The 20558-nt window shown below is 38.7% G+C and overlaps 1 protein-coding gene across 2 annotated transcripts in view; it reads right to left on the reverse strand.

Annotated features, from left to right (window-relative positions):
* Positions 1-19802, reverse strand: part of PTGR2 (prostaglandin reductase 2) — a 62038-nt gene extending 42236 nt beyond the window's left edge. The window contains exons 1-2 of one of the 2 annotated variants that reach the window (XM_072629166.1): positions 19668-19802; positions 12196-12277 (exon numbers count right to left, since the gene is read on the reverse strand). In XM_072629166.1, the coding sequence (XP_072485267.1) occupies positions 12196-12232 (37 nt within the window). In that variant the 5' untranslated portion in view covers positions 12233-12277; positions 19668-19802. The remainder of the gene's footprint in view (positions 1-12195; positions 12278-19667) is intronic. The other variant, XM_072629167.1, reaches the window with a different exon arrangement.
* Between the last annotated feature and the right edge of the window lie 756 nt (positions 19803-20558).

Consider the following 20558-nt stretch of genomic DNA (forward strand, 5'->3'; position numbering starts at 1 on the left):
GTATACAACTTTATATAGGTTCTACACATACATTCCTATTAAATACATTTTCACCTTAGTCACGTTGCATAGAAGAATTAAAATGAATGGGAGAAACCATAAAACAAAACAAAACATAACACAAAAGAAAATGATCTGCTTCATTCTGTGATCAAATTCCATAGTTCTTTCTCTGGACGTAGAAGGCATTTTGTCTGAAGAGACCATTGGGAATTTTTTAAGTCTTTGCATTGCAATGAAGTACTAAGTCTACCAAAAAAATTCCTCATACACTGTGGTTGTTGCTGTGTACAAAATTCTCCTGGTTCTGCTCCTTTCAGAGTGATCAGTTCTTAAAGGAACATGCCCTTTTGGTATCTACTGGGCAGGTATTTTACCAAAATTCATCAGGAAATAGCCCAAGAGGGTGGGGATACATGGAGGTGTGGTTTTAGGCCTGAAACATCACTAAGTCAACCAAGGTCAGGGATGATCAGGAAAAATCAGGCTTCTCTCATCAATGTCTTGTTAGACAAGATTAACGGAAAGGGACTATGCGTACATCTAAGCATAGGACACATATGATTGGTCAGTGAGTAGTAAATGTCTTACGACCCAGTGCACTGCCAGTTCAGTCAGTATGCAGCTGGCTCCTGTGGCAGGAAGGAAGATAACGGTGCTGCTGGGGCAGGCAGTCCTTGACCTGTAGGGAGACTGCCTGAGATAATATTTTGAGGTTAAAGAGAAATGTGATTTTTAAAGAGAAACGTGATTTTAGAATTGGGGTCCAAGCACATGCACCCAAGCACCCCATCATAGCTACCTATTGCTGAGAGCGAGCTCAAGGAGTTTAGCTACAAAAGACAGGCGAGATATGAAATGAGCATTGGTAGGGATAGAAGGATCACATGTGGATTTTTTGAGGATGGAGGAGACACAGGCATGTTTGTAGATAGCAGGGAAAGAACCAAGAAAGAGGGAGAGATTGAAGATAGAGAGTGGGAACGACAGAGGGGGCAATTTATTAGAGGAGACTAGATGGAATGGTATTTCTTATTCCTGCTGAAGCACTTGCCTTGGAAACGGATACGGCCAAGTCTTTTTTAAAAAATTATTTATTTTTATTTTTCAACATTCACTTCCATAAGCTTTTGAGTTTTAAATTTTCTCCTCCTTTCTCCTTCCCCTCCCACTTCCCCAAGATGGCATGCAATCTGATATAGACTCTACATATACATTCACATTAAATATATTTTTATATTAGTCATGTTATAAAGAAGAATAAGAAGCAATGGGAGGAGCCATGTGAAAAAAGAAACAAAACAAAACAACAACAACAAAAAGAGAGCAAATAGTATGCCTTGATCTGCATTCAGATTCCAGAGTTCTTTCTCTGGATGTGGATAGCATTTCCATCATGAGTATTTTGGAGTTGTCTTAGATCCTTGCCTGCATTGCTGAGAAGAGGCAAGGCTATGAAAGTAATTCATTGAATAATATGGCTGTTACTGTGTACAATACTCTCCTGGTTCTGCTTACTTCACTAAGTATCAGTTCATATAAATCTTTCCAGGTTTTTCTGAAGTCAATCTGCTCATCATTCCTTATAGCACAATAGTATTCCATTACATTGATATACTACAACTTGTTCAGTCATTACCAAATTGATGATTCCCTCAATTTCGAATTCTTGGCCACCACAAAAAGAGTTGCTATCAATATTTTTTTAATCAAATTGACCAAAGGTTTATCAATTTTATTGGTTTTTTCACAAAACCAACTACTAGTTTTATTTATTAGTTCAATAGTTAACTTAATTTCAATTTTATTAATCTCTCCTTTGGTTTTCAGTATTTCTAATTTGGTATTTACTTCCGGATTTTCAATTTCTTCTTTTTAGAGAGCTTTTTCAGCTACATGCCCAATTCATTTATCTCCACTTTCTCTATCTTATTTATGTAGGCACTCAAGATACAAAACTTCCCCTAAGAACTGCTTTTGCAGTATCCCATAAAATTTGGTAGGTTGTCTCATTATTCTCATTCTCTTCAAGCCGTTGTTTGTTTCTATAATTTGTTGTTTAACCCACTCTTTCTTTAGGATTAGATCATTTAGTTTCCAATTAGTTTTTGGTTTATGTTTCCATGGCCTTTGATTACATACAAGCTTTACTGCATTATGATCTGAGATGAATGCATTGACTGTCTCTGCCTTTCTGCATTGGATTGTGAGGTTTTTATAGCCTAGTACATGGTCAATTTTTGTATATGTGTCATGTACCACTGAGGAAAAGGTATATTCCTTTCTATTCCCATTCAATTTTCTCCAGAGATCTATCATATCTACCTTATTCAGAGTTCTATTCACCTCCTTAACTTCTTTCTTGTTTATTTTGAGGTTAGATTTATCAAGTTCATAGAAGGGGAAGTTGAGGTCCCCCACTAGTATAGTTTTGCTCTCTCTTTCTTCCTGTAACTCCCTTAACTTCTCCTCTAAGAATCTGGATGCTATACCACCTGGAGCATATATGTTTATTAATGAAATTGCTTTGTTGTCTATTGTGTCTTTTTGCAGGATATAGTTTCCTTCCTTATCTCTTTTGATTAGATCTATTTCTGCTTTTGCTTTGTCTGAGATTAGGATTGCTACCCCGGCTTTTTTTACATCAGCTGAAGCACAATATATTCTGCTCCAACCTTTTACCTTTACCCTATGTGTATCTCTCCATTTCAAATGTGTTTCTTATAAACAACATATTGTTGGATTATGGTTTTTAATCCATTCTGCTATCAGTCTCTGTTTTATGGGAGAGTTTATCCCATTCACATTCAAGGTTATGATTACTATCTGTCTTTCCCTCCACCCCTTTCCCCTTGTTTATGCTTTTACTTCTCCTTTCTCCCTTCCCATCCACAACAGAGTTTTAATTTTTGACCACCACCTCTCTCAGTCTTCCCTCCCTTCTTTCAGCCCTCCTCCCTTTTAGTCCCCTTTTCCCTTACTACTTCTTCCCTCCCTTTTAGCTTCCCATCCCTTTTCTTTCCCCCTTCCCCTCCTACTGCCTATAGAGCTAATTGTATTTCTATACTTAGCTGAGTTTGTTGTACCCTCCTTGAATCCAATCAGATGAAAGTACCTCTCAAACAATGCTCATCTCCCTCCCCTCTTTCCCTCTACTGTAATATATTTTTGTGCCTCTTCGTGTGATGGAATTTACTTTATTCTGTCTCCTCCTTTTCACATCTCTCATTACAATCCCTTCACACCCTTAAATAACATTTGTTATCATCACATCATTTAATTTATATCCACTTCCTCTATCTATGTATATTCCTTTTCCATTTTATAATAAATATATAGTTCTCAAAACTAACAAGTATCATCTTCCCATATAGGAATGTAAACAGTTTGCCCATATTGTGTAATAAGTTTTTTTTTCCTGTTTATCTTTTTATGTCTCTCTTGGGACCTACATTTGAAGATCAAATTTTCTACTGAGTTCTGGCCTTTTCATCAGGAAAGTCTGGAAATCACTTATTTCACTGAATGTCCATCTTCTTGCCTTAAATACTATGCTCAACTTTGCTGGGCAATTAATCTTTGGTTGTATTCCCAGCTCCTTTGCCTTACAGAATATCATATTCCAGTTCCTTAGATCTTTTAACGTAGAAGCTGCAGGATCCTGTGTGATCCTGACTGTAGCTCCTCGATGTTTGAACTGTTTCTTTCTGGCTGCCTGTGGTATTTTCTCCTTCACTTGACAGTTCTGGAATTTGGCAACAATATTCCTTGGTGTTTTTAGTTTGGGGTCCCTTTCAGAAGGTGAATAGTGCATTCTTCAATGACTATTTTGCCCTCTGGGTCTAGGACTTCTGGACAATTTTCCTTGATGGTTTCTTGGATGATATTGTCCAGGCTCTTTTCTTCATCATGGCTTTCTGACAAACCAATAATCCTTAGATTTTCTCTCCAGGATCTACTTTCCAGGTCAGGTGTTTTTCCAATTAGATATTTCACATCTTCTTCTATCTTTTCATTCTTTAGATTCTGTTTGACTGATTCTTGATGTCTTATAGATTCATTACCTTCTACTTGCCTGATTCTATTATCAAATTGTTTTCTTCAGTTAATTTTTGCATCTCCTTCTCCATCTGTCCAATTATTCCTTTTAAGGATTTATTTTCATCAGTTAGGTTTTGTACTTCCTTTTCTATTTGTCCAATTTTCCTTTTGAAGGAGCTGTTCTCTTCAGTGAATTCTTTTTTCATATTTCTAAAATCATTGGCCAATTTTTCTTCTATTTCTCTAATTTGGGTTTTAAAACTCTTCCAGAGCTGTACCAAGAAGGTTCTTTGTGCTTCAGACCAGTTCATATTCCCTTCTGAAGTTTCAGATGGGAGTACAGTCTCAGTGCTGACCTTTTTGGTATTTGTGTTTTGGTCCTTGTCCCCAAAGACAGATTCTATGATCTTTTCTTTTCTGCTTTGTTTCTTGCATATTTGTCCCTTATTACTGAAGAAGACCATGCCATCAGAGAAATAATGACATGACTTGCACTTGACTTTGTTTTGAGTGAGGGAGGGCTGTGCAGGTCACCAGTCTCACTTCTCTTCCACAGCCATCTGAATCCAGTGATCTGATATTCATCAAGATGATTGGAGATGACCCAGGATGAGGCAATTGGGATTAAGGGACTTGCCCAAGGTCACCCAGCTAGTGAATGTCAAGTATCTGAGGTGACATTTGAACTCAGGTCCTCCTGACTCCTGCATTGGTGCTCTATCCACTGTACCACCTAGCTGCTTGCTTCTTACTCATGATAATAACCCTTTTCCTGGCTTTTAAAGTAGATCTCTAAATCTGTGGCACAGGGAGCTCCATCCCTAAAACTTGTGCCTAAAACTTGAGGCTTTGTGTGTTGTGGCCTCTGGTTCTTTCACCTAGACGCTAAAATGCTGCACCTTACCTGGTGCTGAGCTGGCTGATGTTTGAAAGCAAAGGTCAGGTGAGGTCTTTTTGGGTTTTCCCCCCGAAGTTACCCTGGAGCAAGCTCCTTAAGTGTGGGGGAGGGGTGGTCTGGTGCCAGAGGCTCCTCTGCTGAGCTAGAGCATAGCAAGCTCAGCTGTCTGCACTAGTGTCTTCCTGATTCAACTGGGTTGCTGAGGCATGCCTGGGGCCCTGGTGTTGGTAGTTGGTGGTTTCATCCCCTGAGGTTCAGGATCTTCTCCCAGTTTGTTGAGGGTGGTGATGTCTGGGACAGCTCTGATCCTGCACTGGTCGCCTTTGGCCACAGCAAGAGGAACCCTACTTAGCGATCTTTCTAGCCTCACAGGCTAAGAGTCTGTTTACCCCTTCTGCTGCTCCCACTGTTCCAGGATCTTTTTCCAGGGAGATATTCTCTGGGTTCATCAAGGTCAACAAGGGGAGGGAGATAGCAATTACCACTCACTCTGCCATCTTGACTCCCAGAACCGGAAATTCTGCTATAATTATTTTTGGACAGGTGAATCCTTTTCGGTAGGGCCAACTCTTCAAGAGACAAGGGTGAAGAGATACTGGCAGAAGGTATCACAGTGATAAGAGTGAGAAAGGTGAAGAGGGAGCTCTACACATACAGCCTCAATTTTTTCAGTAAAGTATGAGAAAAGGTTCTCAGTTAAGAGAGTTTGGGGAGGGGAAGCCATGAGAGGTTCAAGGAGGTATGAAAAGGTTTGGAAGAGTCACTGAAGAGAGTAGATAGGGAGTTGATAAGAGAAGTGTAGGGCTATTGCCTAACAACAGTGATCAGCTGGAAAGGATAATCCTTAAAGGGAATGATCAAAGACGGCTGAAATGATTTTAAGAAAATAATTCCTCAAGGTTTGCAGAAAATTACATAATGATTACATTTAATGAAGCAAAATATTAACTGAACTTTACCCCAAAAACCATAACAATGTTTTATCACATTTTAGAATTTTATCTAGTATCACAATAATGCTGTAACTCCCAAATTGCTTGGTCAAGAGAGATTTTTAGGGTCGCAAGGTGGCAGTGTTGCTTTCTAAATAGAAATACTAAATTAGGATAGCCTAATTTAAAAAAAACTTCTTTTGGCAGGCTTATGATTAAAATACAGAGTATGAAATTTATTCCTACAACTTGGTAAGATCTTCTAGGTAATCCTACTTATGGATGACATTTGTGCTGATTACATCAATTCCTAGAACACAGCAGGGTCTCCTATATGAGATCCATAATCAGGAAAGAGTTCACAGGAAGAATGAAGTAGATGAAGAATGCCTTCTGTCTGGATTATTTATGCTGTTTAGCTGTACTTTTTTGTTACAAGTGAGGGAGGAAATGACTTTTATTTTTTAAAAGAATGTTTATTGTTAAGACTATGACATTTAGTAGAATGGACAACCTACATAGCTAGGCTATCTGTACACATATCTTGGACAGATACCATAGATGGACAATGAATTGAACCCAGAAATGAATAGAAGGAAGAGAACAGATCAGATTTCAATTGGAGTTTTTCCCCCATTTTTTTTATTCTAGCCTTTACAAACATCAACTAAAATGAGCATTTCCATATATGCAGTAGAACAGATAGGGCTGTACATGAAACTGAATCTCCATTATGTACAAATTGTTCTTATCTTTAAGTACATATTAAACACATTACTTTCAAAGTTGTACAGCTTTTTTGTTGATTCTCTTGGCCTTTCTCTGTTCTCTTCTATGCATTTCAAAAACATATTTTAATTATTTTTTATGGCAATGCTACCTTTAACAACTCCTTCCACTCAGATTAAGAAAAAACTTTTTAAACAAATACAAATAGTCAAGCAAAACAAATTCCCACAATAGCTGTGTCCAAAAATGAATGTCTCATCAGCACCTTGAAACCATTCCTTCTCTGTCAGGAGGCAAGTAGAATGCTTTATTATGAGTCCTCTAGAATTATGGATGGTCACTGAATTGACAAAAGCTATTAAGTCTTTCAAAGTTGTTTGCCTTTACCATATTGTCATTGTATAAATTGCTATCATTCTGTTCATTTCACTCTGTATCAGTTCATACAGATCTTACCAGGTTTCTCTAAAGCCATTCTGCTGGGCCACATTTGAAAAAATGAACAGTGCTTTCAAACTTTTCTCTGAAAAAAACACTAATCTTTAAATCATCACCATTTCATAATTACTCAGAAGAATATGGTCTAACTATATACACAGGAAGAATACTGTAGATGGAGAAAGCTAACTGCCCAGACAACTATGTGCAGCTGGATGGAAAATCTGTAATGTGGTCCATCCACAAAATGACAGCACTACTCAGTGCAAAGAGCAGCCAATATGGAGTAAGACCTGGGTTAAGCTGTGTTAAGTTGCTTCACCTTTCTGGGCCTCAGTTTTCTTACTGGTATAATAAAGAAGTTGGAGTCACTGACCTCTAAGATCCCTTTCCTCTCCAAATCTATGAACTTACGATCTTATATCTTGGAGAGATCCTAAAGATGAACATGAGCCTGGCACAGTGGAAATAAGTAGGCTGCATTTGTTTAAGAACATAAAAGATACCATCAGAGATGTGTGAGCAGAAAAGAAAATTAAGTAAAAGCAAAGAAGTAACAATCCATGTGCTACAATAGCACCCATGTGATGTCAGGAGACCTATAATGAGGCCCTGTTCTTTTGGCAGGAATATCCACATCAATGACATCACAGCTCCACTGAAGTCTTAACACGTTAATTTTCCCATAGATTCTATGATTAGAATAAATAACCACAAAATCAGAGCATAGAATGACGAACTCTTTCAAGTTTAACTCTTAAAGGTCACCTGGTTCAAAACTTCCTCGTATTACAGGAATGGAGGTTCACAAATGCTAAGTGATTTGCCCTCAAGTATAAAAAAGAGTTGGTGGCAGAGCCATGACTGATACCCGAAATCTTCTGATTTCTAGCTAAATTGCACTTTCTACTAATGTTTTGATAGGGACCCTAAGTTTTGACTTCTGTTAAATTTTCAATCCTTTCCCATAATATTCTGTTGTTGTTCAGTCCTTTTCAGTTGTGTTGGTGACCCCATCTGGGGTTTTCTTGGAAAAGATACTGGAGTGGTTTGCCATTTCCTTCTCCAGCTCATTTTACAGATGAGGAAACTGAGGCAACTAGGGTTAAGTAAATTGCCCAAAGTTACAGAGTTCATAAGTGTCTAAGACTAGATGTGAACTCACAAAGATGAGTCTTCCTGATTCCTGGCCTGGCATTCTATGCACTTCCACACCCAGGTGCCCACTTCCCATGAGATAGCTATAATAATAATGTAACGCCTTGAAAGCCATGACTATGATAATAGAGTTTGTGCTGGCAGGGCCTACCCAAGGTGAAAAGACTTGAATACAAGCTTACAATACAGACGTGGTCCCAGGACCAATCTATCTAAAGGCTGACTACTAGAAGATTGACTACCAAGTGAGGAAACATTTTAAGTCACAGTAACTCATTAGACATTTAAAAGTGCTGAGAAAATCAAATGTATTTTAACCTTTAATGAACTGGCTTTATTTGGTAATTTCTTTTATTCTGTAACACTGCCTCCATTTTGTATAACTACATAAGTCTCTTAGTCTTTAAGTTCAGAAGTTCATAGATACAGAAATTCAGCTTTCCCTTCTGAATGAGTTTAAAAGTTCAGCTTTCCTGTAAATCACCTTAAGTAAATGTAATCTATTATCTTTGTTCCTCTAGCAGTATTTGCCATCTCTAATTGTCCTCCTCTGAAGTCTGGCCTGGTATCTACAAACCATCAGCTAGACTTGCAGGATGCAGGTGGACTTCATCAATCAGAAGGGAAGGAGGGGTTGTTGCTAGCCCTGCATTCCTTGTCTCCAGCCAAGGATACTGTCCCCCAGGCCCAGGATGCTACAGGCTCTGTAGCCAATCATATTGTGTTCTCCATCTATGATCCTGCCTTCTATTTCTGGGATGTTCCCCTTTTTGTCTATAAAAGAGGGCTGTCCCTCACATCCAGGGTCTTATCTAGCTGAGGAGACTGAGACTCCATTTACTGTCAAATTCATGCTGCACTAATAAATTGATCATGATCAGAACTTTGTGTTTCAATGTCCCTTAATGTATATCCTAACAATATAAAAGTCCTCAGTTCTAGGTGACTTCCTTCAGCTTCCACAGTGAGAGCAGTTTTTAGAAAAATTTAATATTTAGGAAATATTTAATTCTTTGGATTCTTAGTATAATCTCTAATAATAAAAATAAGTCACCACATTATAAAGGAAAATGGACAATATAAGGAAATCACAGCTAGTTTTCAGAACAGTTCTGAACTTCATATCAGAAAGAAAATAAAACAATTGCAGAGGTGACTTTCTGTTATGCTTTGGTTTTGTTTTACTCATAAGGCCAAAGGCCAGGGAAAGATAAACTTTGCATGGGATCATCTTGATTTTCAGTGCTTGAGATAAGGTTAAGCAAACCTCATATCCGTGTGAAGATAATTACAGCTTAATTAACATGGACTATGGAACTCAAATTTATTACAAAAATGCTTACCTTCAAAGAATAACAAAAACTGTTTTTAGAAATATGATTCATGAGAATAAGAGATCAAAAGTTCACAGACTACTTAAAAAGCCTTATCATTTTATTTCATGGGCACAAAACAAAAAAAAATGAAATCCACAATATTCTGTTAGAGAGAAAACAAATGTATGCAATCAGATCATTGACTGGTTAGAGCAAAGGTCAAAGTAAACACCAAATACATGACTGTGATAGAATACTATTGCGCAGTAACAAATGATGAAGGGGATGGCTTCAGGACACCCTGGGAAGACATACATGTTCTGATGCAAAGTGAAGTAAGCAGAACTAGAAGAACACTGTGTGCCATAACAGCAATATTGAAACAGTAATTAACTGTGAAAGACTTAGCTCCTCTGAACAATACAATGACCAACTTCAAATCCAAAGGTGTGTGTGCGTATGTGTTTATCCTTCGTTGCCAAAGAAGACCATGCCATCAGAGAAATGGTGACATGACTTGCAATTAACTCTGTTTTGAGGGAGGGAGGGCTATGCAGGTCACCAGTCTCACTTCTCCTCCAGAGCCATCTGAGTCCAGTGACCAGATATTCATCAGGATGACTGGAGATGACCCAGGATGAGGCAATTGGGGTTAAGTGACTTGTCCAAGGTCACATAGCTAGTGAGTATCAAATGTCTGAGGTGAGATTTGAACTCAGGTCTTCCTGACTCCTGCACTGGTGCTCTATCCATTGCACCACATAGCTGCCCACCATTAATTCCAAAGGTCTCACAATGAAAAATGCTATCCACCTCCAGGGAAAGAGGGAACTTATGAAGTGAATACAGATTGAAGCATATTTTTTTTACTTTCTTTTCTTGCCCCGTTTTTTTTTTTTTTGGCATCATGGCTAATGAAGAATATATTTTGCATGACTTCATATGTATAATGGGTCTCATATTTCTCACCTTCTCAATGGGTGAGGGAGAGAGTGAAAGTGAAAAGCCAATCACTATATATGAGAGCAGCAACTGCAACCCATGTTTTCAAACAATCTGTCAACTTAAAAATAAGATTGTGCACAAGGACTTATGTTTTCTTGAGAAATTTAAAAGATGTAAAACTGTCACCACAACACAGAGGCTGAAAGTGTCAAAATCACACTGGTTGGTAAGCACTTAATCTCCTTGTCAAACAGAGAGACAGGGCAGCTCACTGGCAAAATGATGTAGGAAGATGTCAGAAGAATGTGTGCAACATCAAAAAGGAACCGAGAAAAAATGAATTTATACAGAGCTTGGTGTGAGATGCAGATGGATAAATCAGATTGTCCTCTGTGCATTTGCTGATGAAACACAAAGTACAACAACAATTACATCAAGAACTCACAGTAAGCTTGTGGGGTCGGTAATGAAATTACTGTCCTAATTTTCCAGACAAGAAAAGAGAAATTCAGAGAACTTAAGTGACATAATCAGGGTCATATAATTACTTTCAGAATCAGGGTTCAAACTTAGGTCTTCCTGACTAGTCCATTATTATTATTATTATTTTTTTTACTGCACTTTTTCTTTGTTTTTAATTATGGGAAAGGGGGGAGGTTGAAAGGACTATTGAAGCACTTTTTTTTTTTTTTACATGCACACAAGGGAACAAAAAAAAATTCAGATGGAAGCACAAATAAGGAGGCCAGTTTTGAAAGCTAATATGTAGATTTATTTACATGCTTTCTTTTTTTAAGGAAGTGGTATTAAATGGAGATTCAGAGTTTTATATTCCAGTGCTTAGCACATTGCCTAGCAAATAGTAAGCGCTTAATAACTGTTTAGTGACTGACTGACACATACAATTTGAAACCAGACAGATCTTTTGATTGTGTGTGTTACACTCATGGAATTTTACCGTATTAGAAATTAAAACATCCCAATACTATCATGAAAACTGTTTTGACCTGGAACCTCTTAGGGGGCCCCAAACCATACTTTGAAAACTTCTGGGGATTCTAGTCCCATCTCTTAATTTTATAAACACAGAAACTGAGGTCCTAAGAGATAAGTGATTTTCCTGAAATCACAAAATTCTAAGTGCTAGGATCAGTATTTGAACCACGTCATCTAACGTCAAATCTAACTCTCTTGACACTATGTGATAAGGAAGGCTGTTACATAGTTAGTTACTACTAATAGTCAGGATACAACAAGAAAAATAGATCCATCATGAGACCTAAACTTCTCTGAAGGTCTTTAAAAATATAAATTGATAGACCATCTATAGAATACATAAAACCTATTAAGAGATGAATTAGATGACTTCTGGAACCTCTTCTAGGTCTAAGCTTCTATGATTAAATTTAGACAAATGGTATAGAAGTAGATCAATGCTTTCTCTAGAAAGTGGAAAATTACATTTTAAATATCTATAATAAATTTTTTAAAAAGAATCTATTCTACTTAGTAGCATTCTAATGATTCCAGGGGAAGGAATTCAAGGAAGTACATTGTAGATGCCTGCTCATGTATTTTGGGCTCTGTACCACTGTGGACAATTTTCTAACATAACATTATTTTCTACCACCCTTGGGGATATTTTGCATTTTAAGTCAACAAATACCATTATGACTTCTATCTCTTGAAGAAGTAACAAGTAGCCACAGCTGTATACAGATCATAAGCAAATACATACCAGGTCGGGAATTCAGTACAACTCGATTTACATGCATCACTACGTTCAGGCAGTAGACCTACAAAGATCTATCTTCAGTTTCCTAAAAATTCAAAAGCAAAGAAGAGTTTCAAAAAATTGAATACTTGAAGGAGTAAAAGAAATGCATTAAGATCATGTCTATGTTACCAACTGGAATAAGGCAGCACGTGTATTATTTATCCAAACAATTCAGTTTTGGGTCTTCTCAAAGCCTACTCAGTTGAAAAACCCCAAATGGAATTTTCTTCCAAACTTGATCATACTATATGATTGTAAAATTAATGTCTGTAAAAATCATGGCTGTGTATCATGAGTACTTTCTTTGGGTAGGGAGTCATCAGGCGCAGGACATCATAAAGGTGAAACTTATTTTAACAGGCAGATAACTGGTTACCAATGTTGCATTCCTATCTGAATTAGCTGCCTATGCAAAGTCAGCTTCAGCTAACTTGTTGGAGTAAAGATCAAAAGAAATCTAAGACTAGAAAATTAAAATAAAACAAAACAAAGATATTGGCATACAATTAAAGAAACTTCAAGTTGGTTTAGTAAGCAAACAGTTGATGCGAGGCCAAGGTGAGAAAGAAGTCCATGGAGGACCCAGGGGACAGCTCTGCAAAGGCATGGCAATGGGATCTCATGTATGAAGGACAACAAGTGGCCCAGTCTGGTTTTTAGGCCACATAGTTCATAAAGAAGGAATAATGTAAGTCTGGAGAGGTATAATGAACCTAGAACGTAACAGATATTACACGTCAAACAGAGGAGTTTGTTCTTGATTCTGGAGACAGTAGGGAAGCCCTGGAGTTTCTTGAGAGAGAAGTGGAATGGTCAGATTGAAACTTTTAAGAAATATCAATTTGGCAGCTTTGTGGAGGTTGGACTGAGGAGACACGGCATGCAAAAAGACCAGTGAGGAGGCTGAAGCAAAGAGGAGAGAAGGGCCTAAATTAGAGTGGCAACTGTATGAACATAGAAAGAGATGAAAGCAAGAAACACTGGGGTAGAATCAACTTGATGATGACACTGGTTTAGTTCATATTTATCCCTATATGAAAATCAACTCAGAAAATATCAGAATGTCTTCTTTCTAGGAGCACATCCCTTCCACCCCACCACCACAAGCAAGATGAATGCCAAGTCTATTACAGCAGGAGCAGGTAATAAACAGAAATGGAGTCCTACATAGGAGCCTCAATTATCATAGAGGGAAACACCCTCTTCCTGGAGGGTAAGTCCTCTTCCCTCCATAAGCAAACTCAGACACCACTATGAGAAATCCAGTAGCATATGAGGAGAAACTTTGTTGAAGGCAGCATCCAGATCTCCTTTGAGCTTCTTTTCCCTGGACATCCTGCTTATTCCATCACTCCAAAATGGAATCACTTGATCTGTATTTTGTCTTCCAGCCAGTTCTTGGCAGCTTCATAATCTATATAAAGCCCGAGGTAATTGTGGTGGTTTCCATGCTTTGTTTGATTTAGGTATACTTTGCCACGAGCATGGCGACCAGCTCAACTTGCTCAGACACTTCTGACATCCCATCACCAGAAAAGTGCCCTACCATTTCTGCAAGCAGTTTGTCTTCTTACTCCCAGCAGCACTACCTCCCTCCCTCACCCCACCCCCCCATTCAATCCTGTGCTTTATGCAGGCTCACAGAAACATCAAAAAGCAGGTGCTTCCCTATTGGCTTATGTGCACTGCAATCACAAAAGCTGTCTCCCAAACATACATATTTATGTCTGTTATGATATTATAGATATTATATATTTACATATAATGGTCTTTATTAAAGACTAGCATTTGTGAATCAATGTGTATCATCTTTAAAACTAAAAGAGCATTGTTTATTTTACACGAATACACACAAATTTTCACTTCCTCATGAAAGTTTCAAAAGGTACATGTAGTCCCTCTGGGGCTACTCCCTAGTTTCTGGTTTATAGTTATAGGTTGTGCTTCCCAGGTGTGATAGGAGCAATATCCTAAGGCTCCACTCCATATGGGTAGGGCTAGTTTTCTTTAAAAGGTATTGAAACCTTCCTCAATATTTAATTGGCTCAGGCCATTGATGTGGCTCCCTGGTGTCCCCAGTATAAACTGTTTCCTGCACTGTGATGCCTGTTCATGCTGAACAAGCATGGACAACATAGATGTGCTTAGCTTAATCTACACAGTGTCCTTCAAAATATCCTCTCCCTGCTAGGACTGGGTAAATCTCCTTTAGTAAACTGTCAGATTATCCATTGAGTGTTTCATGTTTTCCAATATCAGACAGGAGGTACAAGATCAGTCTGATAAACTCTGGCCTTCAACACCAGGGCACAGTTATGGAAGGTTTAAGACACTTACCTCAATTAGGTCAAAGACATTCACTGTTAGGCACAGTGAAAAAAAAAGGTAGTGACAAAACGTTCCTCCAATAAACCTGGGGCAGTACTAGAGAAGCACACTCATGTCAAAGACAACTCACATCTTACACTACTTTTCCTAGGATTCAACTACATAATATCCAGTGTGATGGGACATTTTGATAGTGGAAGGAACACTTGACAAAGTCAAATTAGAAAATCACAGTTTATTAGTTTTGAACAAGTCATTCAGTCCGTAAGAGTTTATTTTCTAAATTGTAAAATGGACTTAATACTATTTACCACACAGGGCTATTTTAAAGATTCAGTGAGTGAATGTATATGTAAAATGTGAATCAAAAATATAAGCTAGTAAACCACAATTTTCAACACCTGGATTGTTTCTAATCTTTTACTGCTACACTCTTTCTGGGCTACTTCCCAAATATGTTACTTGTGGGCTGGATTCCGCAGAAGGCAGGTGTTATTCCATAGGTTCTAGGGTACCTCGACACTATACTTCATGAACTCCCAACTAATGTTGCCAGCTGTGCGCCAAAAGACACAATTAGCACTTAGCAAAGGCATTTACTAAGTAGGCAAATTAAAACTCTCCTAGTAATATATATGTTGTCAGTGGAAAAGGTGGGCACAAACTTACAAATACAATGTAATGAGGCACACATGGAGAAAATACTAGTGGTTAAATCAATTAACTCACCACTGCAAGTCCCTGGTACCCTTTCTCTTTGTACAGTTCCCTCATAACTACATAATGCATATACAGAGGGTGATCATCCCCTCTCCCCTCCCCCAACTCCCCTAACATTTCCTCCAGAGTCAGTTTTAGGCTAGAACTCCAGAAATGCCAAACTCTTATTTAAAGCCCTCAAGGGCATGACCCATTTTCAGCCCAGCTAATCACATTCCCTTTCTGTTTCACCCAGAGAACAGTGTTCATATGTCGTAAAGGGAATACTAAGTGGTGTGAGCAAGTTAATATTTCATTATCTCTTTTATCAATTCCTTGCTCTCTATGACATCAACCACTATTATTACAAATAGCAGTATTCTGAACATTTTTGAACTAATTACATTTTTTCTTTCTGGCTATTTCCTTGAGATGTGTTCCTAAAGGTAAATTGTTGAGTCAACTGCAGAAAATAGTTTTACAATTCTTGTTACATACTGCCAGATTACATTCCTAACAACCACATTCTCACTAATATTGAGTTTTTTTAATTGCTTTTCCTGATTTCATAGGTATATAATAATAGTTCAGGATGGATTTGATTTGCATCTCTTTAATCCTGAGTGAACTTATGTATTTTTCTGAGTGACTTATTGCTTATTTTTTAAACAATGTACACTACCTGTCAAAAAGGGTTTATGTTGCTCAGTCCTTTCTGTGGTGTTCAACTCTTCCTGACTCCCATTTTTTTTTGACAGAGATTTACCACTTCTGCCTGTCTCCAGCTCATTTTACAGATGAGGAACCTAAGGCAAACAATGTTAAGTGACTTGCCCAGGATCACACAGCTAGTAAGTGTCTGCGGCCACATTTGAACTCAAGTCTTCCTGATTCCAGGCCTGGGACTCTATCCACTGCGCCACTTAGCTTCTACCAAACAGGGCAAAGGTAAGCTTTTTAAAAAAATTATGCAAATATCAAGATTTAAAAGTTATATTTGAACACTGAGATAATCTGAATCATTCAAGGGCAACAGTAGCATTAACAAGGATACAACCATATTGTCCTTTCCACTTGAAATTTCAAATTTGCTTTGTGATCTAGTTTTTCTTCCTTTCTCTTTCCAAGAAGCAAGTTAATTATCTCCTAAAAGAAAACACAATACTCAACCTTTTTGTAATATCACCATCTTGTTAAAAAAAAAAAAAAAAGGAATGCTGGTACATTTGGTATAGTTCCAGTAGATTCATACTGGAAGTGTTTTTATTCTTTAGAACAGGTATAGTGAATACTTGGTACTAAAAGGTTTCCATTAAAGATAAGATGGCACAGTGGATACAAGATTGGGTCTGGAGTCAAGAAGACCTGAGTTCAAATGTGATCTCAGACACTAGTTGTGTGACCTTGGGCAAGTCACTTGTCTACCTCAGTTTCCTCAACTGTAAAATACAGATAATAGTAGCACCTTAGTTCTCAAGAGTGTTGTGAGGATCAACTGAGATAATATTTGAAAACCTTTTAGCATACTGCCTGGCACATAGATGGCCCTTAATAGATGTTTATTCCACTCTATTCCATCTCTGTCATTTGAATAAAATCATGCACTAGCAGAGGAATAAAATAATGTACATATAACATAGGTGTCAAGATATTAAGAGACACCTTGTTTTCCAGAGGTAAGGCCCAGAAAGCAAGCTGTGTCCCAAGCTTGGCATAACAATAATCCTTTGTGCTCACCCTCTGGATGATCTCAGAATTGTTTCTGGTCATGAAGCTCTGCTATGAATCAAACTTGTCACAATGTTGCTGTTATCCCTCATCGTCAGGGCTCCAGCTCACTTTGAAAGTATAAATACTAAGGTATTAAGTAGTAAGATCTCCCCATACTGCCTCAAGGTGTGCCCCACTAGGGACAGGCTCCTTGCTTGTGCCCCTGCTTGAAATCAGTTTTCCTCACTTTGAAATTAAATTTGTTTGATTCCTGACATTCCTGTCTTTAGACTTTAGTCTTTGTCTGGCTGGGGTCCCACAGGTTAGAAACCAGTTCCAGTCTGGTTGGCACAGAAGATAACAGTTTTAAACGAGAAATAAAAATCAATCACTTTTTGTTGCTTCATAAACAACTTGATTCTGATCCACCAATGTCCAGCATGCCCAGTTACAGCCACTTCATGTGGGGAGAGGAAGTAGAGACTGAAGATGGTGATCATATATACTTGAAAGAAAAAGCCTGTTTCCTGGCTGGCATGAAATCATTTCCTGCCTGACAATGAAATATCCTAACATTATGAAGTTCCATCATTGTTGATTCCTAATGGTGAAAAATTCAGTCACTTAACCCTGTTTGCCTCAGTTTTCTTATCTGTAAAATGAACTGAAGAAGGAAATAGCAAGCCACCCCACTATTTTTGCCAAGAAAACTGCAAATAGGTCATGGAAGTTGGACAAAACTGAACAAAAAGTTCTGTAAAACCCTAGATGGGTATCTCCATGTTGGGCATCTGGCAAATGATCAGCAGATGCTAATTAAACTTTTTCTCTTCTAGCCTAGCTTCCTGTTTTGATCACCAATCAAAGGCTCCAAGGTGGGCAGAATTACTCTCTGGGAGGATTTCAGGAGCTCTGGGTTGAGGAATTCCCCCTCATTGTCTTTCCAGTCTTCTTACACCCTACCTCAATTTCTCTGACAGGACACTACCATCTCCTGACTGCATTTTGGGGCTGTTCCCCCAAACCTGGCACATCTCTGACTTCATCTCTGCCTCTTGGTTTCCCTGGCTTCCTTCAAGTCTCAGCTAAAGTGCCACCTTTGGCAAGTCCTCCTAAATAGTACTGCCTTTCCTCTACAACAGACCCCAAATTATCCTGAATATATCTTGTTAGCTGTTTTGCATGCCATCTCCCCCAAGACAAGACTGTGAGTTCCCTGAGAGCAAGGACACATCCACAGCTTTTAATACAGTACCTGCACATGGTAAGCTTGATAAATGCTTGTTGATTTGATTTGGTGCAGGGCAAAGAACAAAGAATCTGGGATTCCCAAGGCCTGAATTGAAATCCCAGTGTGATCTTGGGCAAATCATTCAACCTCTCTGACACTGACAAGTTAACCTCTGAGCCTGTTTTCTCCTTGGTTGTTGTTGTCTTTGTCCTTCATTTTCAAAGAGGACCAGGACATCAGGGAAATGATGACATAACTTGCAGATGATTTTGATTTGAGTGAGGAAGAGTGAGGGAGGGCTGGGCAAGGTCATCAGCCTCACTTTCTCCTCCTAAGCCATCTGACTCCAGTGACCAGATATTCATTAAGATGACTGGAGATGGTCCAGAATTGGATGGGAGACCATCGAATGGCTCTTTTAGTCTAAGGCCTTTTCAGGTACTCACTTAAAATGAGGTAATGCTCATTCAGGGAATAGGCCTTACCTCTTCACTTGTAAATCCTTCTGGCCGTGATGCATTTTTTAGGAAGTTCATTTATGGCCTGTTCAATTTCTTTTTCTAAAACAGATTCATTTAGGTATTCTAATTCCTCTTCTGTTAATCTTGGCACTTCATAGTTTGGTAAATATTCTTCCATTTCACTTAAATTGTTAAATTTATTGGCATATAATTGGGCAAAATAACTCCTCTAATAATTACTTTGATTTTATCCTCATTAGTGGAATATTTGCTCTTTTCCCTTTTCATACTAGCAACTTGGTTCTCTTTTCTCTTTTTAAAAATCATATTAACAATGGTTTATCTTTTTATTGTCTTTTCATAACACAACTCCTACTTTTATTTATTAATTCAATGGATTTTTTAACATTCATTTTTATTAATCTCACCTTTAATTTTTAGGATTTCCAATTAAGCGTTTAGCTGGAGATTTTAAATTTATTCTTTTTCTAGTTTTTTAAACTGCATACCCAATTCATTGGTTTGCTTTTTCCCTATTTTACTGATATAAGTATTCAGAGATAGAAATTTTCCTCTGATTTCTGCTTTTGCTGTTTCCCATAAGTTTTGGCATGTTGTCTCATCATTGTCACTATCTTTAATAAAATTATTTATTGTTTCCATGACTCCTTGTTAAAATGAGGGGAAGGGTTAGGTTCGCTGACTATCTTTAAAAGGTCCCTTCAACTCTAGTTCTGATCGGTTCCTAGAAGTATCCCACAGCAGACCCACGAAGGGCAGACAAGTGCCCTGGGACTACAGGGGATCAGGGAGGTGGGGCGGACCTTAGGTTACATGGGAAGGGGAGGTGGGGGGGGGGGGTGCAGTATTGGAGCCCCACCCCCTCCTCGCAGCTTTTTCCGAGTCGGGCATCTCCTCTAATACGCTTATTCAGTTCCTTAGCTCCCCCAACTTACCGCCAGGGCCTGGGCGACCCTTAATCAGACCCTGAGACGGTCACTCACCTTGAAGAAGGTCCTTTGGAGACGACAGAGGGGCGCTAGGGGCAGGACCTCCGAGGCCTGGTGCGGAGGCTGAAACCGCCTGCCTTGCGCATGCGCGTGGCTCCTCCGCCCCCCTCCCCTGCTCCAGCGCGGAGTAAGCGAGCGCCTTTGCTCCGGTTGGAAGGGGGCTAGTCCCGTGCTTCGAGAAGCCGCCCCTAGTCGCCCAATTTAAAACTCTTACTCTTTCAAAGGCACTTTGGTGGCGCAGGGGAAAAGAGCCCTGGCCTTAGATTCAGTTCGATCTGAATTGAAATAGGACCCTTAGCTCTCATTATTAACTGGGGGACTCAAATTGAATCTCGATTTCTGTACCCCGGTGTTCTTACCTGGGAAGCGGGAGAGGAATATCACCTGCCGCCCAGGGCTTTTTGTGAGAATCAAATGGGATATTTGAAAAGCGTTTTGCAAACCATAAAGTGTTTTTTTTAAATTATTGTTTTTGGGTTTTAAATGTTAAAGAGTCTGCGACACAATGTTACAGACCCCTTTGGCAGCCTAGTGAAGCCTGTGCACCCTTTCTCAGAATGTGTTAGAATGTATAAAATAAAATGCACAGGGTTACAAAGGAAACCTGTTACGTTGAAACACGATTAATAAAGCTCATAAAAGTACCAAAATATTTTTAAAAACAGGTTCGCCGATTCTAAGTAAACAAGCCCTAGTGGGGAGAATGTGTCAATGCGTTCTTCCCCCTCAGGCTGTCCTACTCAGTTTATGTGATTTAGACCTGGAAGGAATCAGAATATAAACTACCTGAGTGTAGGGATTGTCTTGTATTTGTAGTTCCATCACTTAGCACGGTGCCTGGAATATAGAAAACACAATAAACCATCTATCTACATATCTCTACCT

This window comes from Notamacropus eugenii, chromosome 1 (genome assembly GCF_028372415.1).
Source record: "Notamacropus eugenii isolate mMacEug1 chromosome 1, mMacEug1.pri_v2, whole genome shotgun sequence".
Lineage (NCBI taxonomy): Eukaryota > Metazoa > Chordata > Mammalia > Diprotodontia > Macropodidae > Notamacropus > Notamacropus eugenii.